Below are 8807 nucleotides of genomic sequence, written 5' to 3'. Positions count from 1 at the left end.
AGTGAAGAATACAGTGTTGGATGATAGGAGTGTCGGAGTTACGATCAAGAAGTGTGTCGTGTTCGCTGGACTTTAATAAAGTTACACATAAGGACAGAAGTTTCCTGTCGTCCATACGTGAGGACGCTACAATATGAACGTGTTCACCGTCCAAATTCATTAGATTCAAGATTTGTATTATCAAATGCACAACGATAACATTAAGCAGTCGCTGGCAGTGAAATGCTTGAGTCACAGGCTCTCTTCTAGCATTTGTCATTGAGTTGCGTTCAGTTCATCGTCCTCATAAAAGTGAACTTGTTCAATGAACGCGTTCTTTTGCGTTCGTTCATGCACAACACTGATAATGAATAACGGCCAAGTTGTGTGTATTTTAGCTACATAAACACAGTTACACACATATTAAGCCTATAGTCAGGTGGTAATTCAGAACCTGTCTTCAAACCTGACTACAGACAAGCTGCATATATTGGTCTGGATTGTTGATAGGTACAATAACAGCTCTGAGTGGTTTGAACTCAAGTTCTGCCAGAAACAAATGTTTGCTCTCTTTAACTGGAGAAACAAATAAACAAAGAAAAGCATTCACACACACACACCTAAAGTTACACAACTCGACTGACGTTAAATTACAAGATAAGTCTGTTTCTGCCTTTATGTTACCAAAACTTCACCTTCCCTCCTGATTATAGGAACCTCCCTCCTGTGTCCTAGTGACAAATATCTGTTTATCCTCTGTGATGTAATATGATGTCAGTGACATCAATAACTACGTCACACAGGAAGCTGGAGGGCTGCCAATGCCAAATCGATGGGACCGACTGAATCAGACACGAAGGATTCAGCCGCCCCCAGCCAAAGTCAACAGCAGCTGAGCAAAGTCACCAGCACCTGCGTTCCAAGTGTCTGGAGACTGAAGAAAATATCACCTGCAAGCCCACACAACACAGCACGCAGCTGGGAGGAGTCAGGCAGACCCCTCTGGGTGTTTACATTTACATCTATCCATATATCTATATAGGTAATGTGTATGAACAGTGCACAGAACAACAAAAGAGTTTTCATTTGGAGGAACATTGCGTGTTAGATCTTACAATAGACCACTGATCCTTTACAGTGCAACCATAAAAACATGTGTATTATATATATATATATATATATATATATATATATATGTGTATGTATGTATGCATACATGTATGTTTGTATGTTTGTATGTATGTATGTATGTATGTATGTATGTATGTATGTATGTATGTATGTATGTATGTATGTATGTATGTATATATGTATGTATGTATGTATGTATGTATGTATGTATGTATGTATGTATGTATGTATGTATGTATGTATGTATGTATGTATGTATGTATGTATGAATCTATCTATCTATCTATCTATCTATCTATCTATCTATCTATCTATCTATCTATCTATCTATCTATCTATCTATCTAGGACCATCATCCAATCATCATACAGTTAAAGTCATATTTATTTCTCCAAAACTGACAAAACCAGAACCCCAATCTAAATTATCTATTAAATCAGGCTATATTTTAGATGTAGAGGTCTACTTGATGTTTTTGTATAGCTGATTAAATAAATGTTGAATTTATTAAAACGGTTACGTGGAGTTGAGCCTTCCAGCAGTCTCCCATCAGACTGAACAATCTAGTTTCCCGGCCCTGTGGGAGGAGGGCTCAGCTCCTTCCTCAGTCTTCACAGCCAATGAGACAGGACCTTCAGACACTCTGTAGAATGCTGGACGGCAAAGGGCTCTCCTGCACCACAGGACTGCTCATGCTGTCCTCTGCAGGTGAGGAACGCTCCTCTCCTCTTTCTCCCACAGGTGTATTGCTCTTTCATTCTGTCATTGTCTCACCATTTCATTTGTATTTTGTTTTGTTTTGGTGTTTTGATATTGAATTATATAGAATAGTTATTTCCGAGCTAAATGTATTACTTGCCGGATTTAAACTAATTGATGTCTTTAGTCATCCACCGCAACGACCGTACGAGACAAATGGAGATGACAAGAAGAAGTCCCAGCTTGTATTCTCGGGGACATATCTTTCAAGATGATATTATTTCTATACAATGCCTCTCTGAGAACGTTCAAGAACAACTGATCTATTTTTTTTGAGTTTTCTGTGCTGTTTGAATTTCCGCTTTAACCTTAACTGTGCTTGGAGCGGTTCTGCAACCGTAAGCATGTTTATAGTGTAAACATGGGGGTTGTGTGCTTTATGTAATCGAAAGTCAGCAGTTTACTCGAATATATCCCTTATAGAGTTTATTATATTGTTTGGACCTGTCCTGTTAAGCGATGATGTAGGTTACATTCATTCTAAATCAAATGCATAATATGTTCTATGGAGGGAGGCTATAGGGGCCTTCTGTGTGAGAATGGCTGCAGGGCATTTCAGATGATACTGCTCATTGGTTATATGAGAGCACAACGGTAACACAACAAAATGTAGACAGGTGTATTTCACAGCCACACTTGTGTTTTCCCTGTTAGGTTTTTCTTCATAATGTTGATTTCATTTTCAGGTTTTAATCATGTTTGGCATCAACGCACTCAAGTGCACACATGGAGTACGAAGGGTGATTCTCTTGGTTTTACTGACCAACATCGTGCTGCTTCTCTACTGCTTGACAAAACCCAACCAAATGAAGATGAGGTAAATATTTCAAAAGCAAAGATTTATTACCTATGACAAAGAGGTCATGTTTTTGTATGAATGTGTTTGTTTGCGTGTCTGTTTGTCGTACGATCCCTAGTAGGGGGATGGATCCATTTGTTTTCATTTTTTCATTAACATTGCGAGATAGGACATTTTTCTACATTTTTTTTATTTCTCAGGGGAAGATTAATGGGACTTGATGAAAAAAACACAATGTGCATTATTATACTTTTATAAAAATCAAATGTGGTTTCATAAGGGGACGGTTGGGCCTTGGTGGGGGTATGTGCTCTATTCCCTTTACTTATGCCTGTGCTTTATTTACAGCGGCTCCCAAGAAGACACGTGTCCACAGAGCATGGCCAAAATATTAAAGGAAAATGTGACCAGGCCTTCTCAACGAAGCAAACCCAAGTCAGATGAGTGCCACCCTGCAGTCAACATCATGTTCATGAAGACCCATAAAACTGCCAGTAGCACCATGATAAACATCCTCTTCAGATTTGGAGAAAAGAACAACCTCAAGTTTGCTTTCCCCGATGGGCGCAATGACTTCCTCTACCCATCGCCTTTCCAGTGCTCCCAGGTGAAGGACTACAGGCCTGGAGATTGTTTCAACATTGTTTGCAACCACATGCGCTTTGAGCCCCGAGAGGTATCCAAGCTGCTGCCTCCAGATGCTGCGTACATCACCATCTTACGAGACCCGGTGGATCTCTTCGAGTCGTCTTTCCAATATTATCACACAGCGGTTCCTCTCACATGGAGAATCCCTGGTAAGAACAAGCTGGTGGAGTTTCTGAAGAATCCTCAGGCGTTCTACAGCCCGGAAGCCTACAACTCATTCTACCTTAAAAACCTGCTCTTCTTTGACTTTGGTCTTGATAACAACGTTGAAGCAAATGATCCTAGTGTGATGAGGGGTATTCATTACTTATCCAAACATTTACATTTGGTCCTCATATCAGAATATTTTGAGGAGTCTCTTATCCTGTTGAAGCATAAGCTGTGTTGGAGCACAGAGGACATTTTATATTTTAAGCTCAACTCTCGCAAGAGGTCATCTGTATCTAAACTGAGCCCTGAGTTCAGAACCAAAGCGTCGGAGTGGAACGGGGCTGACTGGACACTCTATCAGCACTTCAACGCCACCTTCTGGGCCAGAGTGGAGTCCTTTGGGAGGGAGAGAATGAAACAGGAGGTAGATGAGCTGAGGAGAAGAAATGCAGAGATGGAGGCTATTTGTATTGAGGGAGGGAATCCAGTCGAAGCCCAGAACATTCAGGACAGTCGCTTCCAGCCCTGGCAGCCGGTCGGAGAGTCTTCCATCCTGGGGTACAACATGAAGAATGATATCGATCCCAAATTCAGGACACTGTGTGAGAAAATGCTCACACCTGAGATCCAGTACCTGTCGGACTTGGGTGTGAGTCTATGGCTCACTCGACTATGGGGTTGGGTAAAAGATACTGTTTTTACATTTGACTGGAACTGACACATTTGTAACTAAACTACAGTACTAATGAGACATGTACATATGATTCCTATTGTAACAAATGTTTTCCTGTTATTCAACTAAATGCAAGTTTTCTCCTGAATGATACCTCCATGTTAGTTATCACCTCAATTACCCTCTCATCATCTATTGAAAATCAACTTCTTCTCACCTTCTGTTTTTTTCATGAAATTGTGCATTATTTTGAAACTAACCTCTTTTTGGTTCACTGCAAGTCTAGATGTTGCTGTCTTAAGTATATATAGGTCATAGCATATAATTTACTTGTTTTTTTTCATTAATGGTGCAAATTTAATGTTGAGCCAACATTGAGAATAGGGTGTGACTGCTACCACCGAGCCACTGGCTGTTTGCTGTGTAGAAGTGTTAGTCTGCCATGTAAAGGCCTGAGACTTTATAGGAGTCGTTTGTGTTGCATTTGAATAGTTGTGGCCTAGCTTGAGCCTGTTGCTGTGGTTTATATATCATTGTTTACAGTATTAGTGGTTACATAAAAAGCTAAAAACTCAAATTCATGTATGAGATATTCAGTTTGGCTGCTTTCCATAAAACCATACCTGAATAAGTGCCAAATGAGGCATTCATTACCGTCTGAAGAGCCCAATTACATCTACTAAACTGTTATTTATTTAATAAAGATCACACAGCATTGTTTTCCACCAGAACCCCAACTTATGTCTGCCCTCTTTGAAACGCTACTGTTTGAGCATCAGATATCAGGCATATGTCAAAAAAAAATCTATCAGCTCTATTAAAAGGGCACAACTATTTATCCATTGTATATCGATGCCGTTTACCAAGATAATTTAAAAGACTTCCCTCTATTACTGAACTGTTCTACATCAGACTTGGTGGAGGGTCTTAGCAAAGCCAGTCAAATGAGGGTGCAGACTTCTTTGACCATATTGCACATTTAGCTTTTCAGTCAATTTCCATTTTATCCCTTTTGTAGTTCTACTTAAGGGAACTAGACAATCACGTGTAAGATGCTGAGTTAAGCCCTCTACTGATTCGACCATGTTTATGTATCTTTTGATAGTTTCATGGGCATTAATGTGACTGTACCTATCAAAATACTAGTCATATTACATTTTAAAAAGACTAAATCGTATCACTTCACCAGTCAGTGCACTTAGACATGCAGGCCATGTTTGATAAAACAAATCAAAACAGTGTGTACTGTAATACATGTTTAATTTAATCATTTACAATTTGAAAGATGAACAGACATGACAAACAACAACTGGGATGGGGCGGGGGGTCAGGAACCATGGCTCCAGCTTCGTGATGGTCTGGACAGTGGATCAGCTCCCTTGGCTCCTATGGTGTTCAGCCCTGAGCTCACTGTCCATGTCGACTGCTGATGCATGCAGATTTGAAGTCCAGAAAGAATGGATGATGGGAAGTGTGACACCAGCTGCACGTCAGCCTGAGATGACCCCGCGGCCGCGTCCTTATTCCTCCTCCTTCGCCTCGTAGTTGTGCTTGATGTGTTTCCATAGTTTCTAAAGTAAAAACACAGATTTGACGAGGTTAGCTCTATGACAACACGTTTTAACAACGTGACGAGGCTGAGTTTACAGACACTGGAAGGACGCAGGGCTAGGCTAACACACGAGCTAACTTAGCTAACAGCCCGGCCTCGTCGCCCTCTGTTTACAAGGTCAGAATGGAACAGGCTTTAAGATCACACCGGAGTCACTCACCCCGCTATTCATCTGCTCAAAGATCGCGTCGCCACCTTGGTCGAATAGTCGCTCGAAGAAAACCGCTCCAACCATGATGGTTACAGCGAAGGTGGACGTTCTCCTGAAGAGCAAGTTGTAGACGTTCTTAGCCAGCGCCATGACGGACGAGAGAGTACGCAGGACCGGAAGTCCACGCTCTGTACTTCCGCTCCGGAGACAGGAAGTGGCCGGGAGACGTAAATAAAGATCAGGCTGGGACGCAGCGGGATTTTACATTTTCTTTGCTTAAAGAGGAAATATAAAACCGCAGAGGAGGACATCACAGCTTCATTAATGGTACAAGATGTTGGCTGTTTAAATTGAGCGTTTATTTGACTGGTTGTAACCACGTGAGCTGAACTATCCTGCTGTGTATCATCGCTACGCACAGATATTCAGGGATGTTAGTGTTTGTCAAACTGTGATTTGTATCAGAGCACCTTTTTACACGATCACCGTGTTTGTATAAAAACTCCATGTTTATAAATTAAAGGCTGAAACGCGTTGAAAACACGACGTCTTATATACAGGGGGTTTCAAAATAAAAGGCAGGAATAAACCAGGAGATGGCAGCAAACGACCGTCAATTCAATAGTCTAAATATAAATATACCTTTTATATATGGTTGTGTATAGTATTTTATTGGTTATGTCTTCTAGTTAGTGCAGATTGGATTGCTTGAGGTTTCTGCTTCCCATTTTGTATTTTCAGCTTTTACGGCAGATAAGTTAACAAAGCTTTCAGAAAAAAAAAATGGATAGATCAAGTGATTATGATGAAAATATGTTTGTTGCAGGCCTCTTACGAAAATATTGAAGCATGGATTTCAATCAGAGAGCTTATTTGTAATGCAACATTAACATTTAACTGTAACACTGGATATAATGAGATCTCATAAGAAGTGTTGACACAAGCAAGGTTACTCTCTCACCATGTTGGCAGAGCAGCTACTGTGTCTAAAGCTGTTTTGTTTCTGCTTTATGTGTTTCAGAGGTTTAAAGGGTGACATTGTGGTTGGAACACAGAACCTGCACCATGGGGAGGAGATACTACTGTGACTACTGCGACAGGTCCTTTCAGGACAACATGCACAACAGGAAGAAACACCTGAATGGAGTCCAGCATCACAGATCTAAAAAGGCCTGGTACGATCATTTCAGAGGTGAGACCTGTGTTTGTTGTGTTTTGATGAAATTACCAAACATGTTATCTTCTGTTTGTTTTGTGTACACAATCACTGTTAAAGGATTACTATCCAAATCAAGTAATGACACGTGATTGAAGAATGAAGCGTACTTACATTTCACAATGCCAACTCAGCTTCACACCTGTTCCCTTCAGAGTGTAGGGTTAGATAAACAGGCATGAACACACTAATATTGTTGTTTTTTACAGACTCTGCAGCCATTCTGAATGATGAGCAAGCAAAGAAACCGTGTAGGAAGTTTCTTCAAAGAGGTAAAAAAAACTGTTGAACCAAACATTTATGCTATAACCAAGCAATTTTACGAAATGCTTGTTTATAAACATCATAACATCCTGGTTTTCCTTTTTTTTTATAGGAATTTGTGATTTTGGGCCGGGCTGCAGGTTTTCTCACATGTCCGAAGAGGATCTGTATAACCTAAAAAGACACGTGGAAGGTAAGCTGTGACCGATGGGTAGTGACATCTACCATGTGTTTTGGAAATAGATTATGATTAACGAAAGTTTTTTCTCTTTCTTTATATTTATAGTTATTTATAATAAAGTTTATAGCTAAACTGTTAAATTCAAGCCTCCTCATCAGCCAATTTGATTTAAATGGCTGCATTTTTCCTGTCTTTCAGATGAGCGACAGCACAGAGAGGATTCTCTGGACAGGAGGAAGAAGGGCCGAAGTATAGAAGAATGGCTCGCAAGGAGGGAGAAGAGGCGAGGTGCCCCCGGAAGCAAAGGGTAATCATCTTCTTTTCGGTTTCAGAACTTGGTCATACCCGTTTTACATGATTAATGGTTATTCCTGTCGATGAAGTATTCATCTGCTCAATTATTTATATTTTGCAGAGATCTAAAAGATAAGGAAGACAGTGAAGAGGAGGAGCAATCAGAATGTGACATACCTCCTGAGCTCTTCTCCATTCCTGACCTTCCACCATCTCTTATTCCTCCTCCTCCGGGCGGATGGAAAGTCAAAGTGAACACTGAATGGGGTTGATGATTAAAAGTTTGTATTTGCATAAAACTTTCTTTTTCTTTGTACAAAATCTGAGACTAGATGTTTCCATGGAGCTATCTTTAAAACAAGGCTCCTCTCCGGGGGAACAATTGATGCCCTGAGAGGAATGCAGGATCGCTAAGCAGATGGAAATTTATTTTTTGTTTTATTTTAACTCTTCTTAATCCTGTGTTGTGTCACTGGGGGAATAGCAGATTTCATGACCTCATTCTTTAAACCAGCAACTGGAAATTATAAGTTTCAACCCCGTAAAGTTTCTTGTTGATACGTTTTTGCAACAAGCCTCATGCAGATATGTTGAATTCTTTTTTAAATGGCATTGACCTTTCAAAAGCCTCAGTTTTATGTGTTTCTCTTATCTGTGGTTGTGCTGAGATGTTAACACTGTTTCTTCATTTATTACCCAATAAAGTGTTGACACCAGAATCCTCATTAAAATGTGTTTTTGTGTGTGACGTACAATTTTGTCTTTACTGTGTCTCATTCTGCTGCTACTTAAAGGTACCATGTGATGTTTTTTCAGCTATGATGCAGTATTCTTACTTGTATAAGCTCTATAAATGGAAGTGGGAAAATATAACACAAGTTTCTACATTAGTTAACAGAAAACATGCACTAGTTTATGGAGTCAGAAACTATTCAATGCTTAAGCACAGG

General features: G+C 40.1%; 3 protein-coding genes across 3 annotated transcripts; 2 read left to right on the top strand and 1 right to left on the bottom strand.

The window, feature by feature from the left end:
• The first annotated feature begins 2561 nt into the window (after positions 1-2561).
• On the top strand, positions 2562-4876 carry gal3st1b (galactose-3-O-sulfotransferase 1b). The gene is made up of 2 exons (XM_062413175.1): positions 2562-2686; positions 3017-4876. Exons 1-2 carry the CDS (start codon positions 2565-2567, stop codon positions 4182-4184), a joined length of 1290 nt encoding a protein of 429 aa, XP_062269159.1. The 5' UTR covers positions 2562-2564; the 3' UTR covers positions 4185-4876.
• Positions 4877-5382: 506 nt separating this feature from the next.
• LOC133975267 (cytochrome b-c1 complex subunit 9) lies at positions 5383-6082 on the bottom strand. Its single transcript, XM_062413177.1, has 2 exons — positions 5912-6082; positions 5383-5710 (listed from the first exon to the last, which is right to left on the bottom strand). Exons 1-2 carry the CDS (start codon positions 6050-6052, stop codon positions 5660-5662), a joined length of 192 nt encoding a protein of 63 aa, XP_062269161.1. The 5' UTR covers positions 6053-6082; the 3' UTR covers positions 5383-5659.
• Positions 6072-8612, top strand: zmat5 (zinc finger, matrin-type 5). The gene is made up of 6 exons (XM_062413176.1): positions 6072-6229; positions 6924-7094; positions 7328-7390; positions 7495-7575; positions 7762-7870; positions 7979-8612. Exons 2-6 carry the CDS (start codon positions 6968-6970, stop codon positions 8127-8129), a joined length of 531 nt encoding a protein of 176 aa, XP_062269160.1. The 5' UTR covers positions 6072-6229; positions 6924-6967; the 3' UTR covers positions 8130-8612.
• Positions 8613-8807: the final 195 nt, after the last annotated feature.

This window comes from Platichthys flesus, chromosome 19, assembly GCF_949316205.1.
Source record: "Platichthys flesus chromosome 19, fPlaFle2.1, whole genome shotgun sequence".
Lineage (NCBI taxonomy): Eukaryota > Metazoa > Chordata > Actinopteri > Pleuronectiformes > Pleuronectidae > Platichthys > Platichthys flesus.
This window is presented reverse-complemented; position numbering and strand designations above follow the sequence as displayed.

Coding starts and splice junctions, on each gene's coding strand:
- LOC133975267 (XM_062413177.1), bottom strand. CDS start 6,052: ATGGCGCTGGCTAAGAACGTCTACAACTTGCTCTTCAGGAGAACGTCC. Junction 5,711..5,911: donor TTGAGCAGATGAATAGCGGG/GTGAGTGACTCC, acceptor TTTTTACTTTAG/AAACTATGGAAACACATCAA.
- gal3st1b (XM_062413175.1), top strand. CDS start 2,565: ATGTTTGGCATCAACGCACTCAAGTGCACACATGGAGTACGAAGGGTG. Junction 2,687..3,016: donor CCCAACCAAATGAAGATGAG/GTAAATATTTCA, acceptor CTTTATTTACAG/CGGCTCCCAAGAAGACACGT.
- zmat5 (XM_062413176.1), top strand. CDS start 6,968: ATGGGGAGGAGATACTACTGTGACTACTGCGACAGGTCCTTTCAGGAC. Junction 7,095..7,327: donor CTGGTACGATCATTTCAGAG/GTGAGACCTGTG, acceptor TGTTTTTTACAG/ACTCTGCAGCCATTCTGAAT. Junction 7,391..7,494: donor TAGGAAGTTTCTTCAAAGAG/GTAAAAAAAACT, acceptor TTTTTTTTATAG/GAATTTGTGATTTTGGGCCG.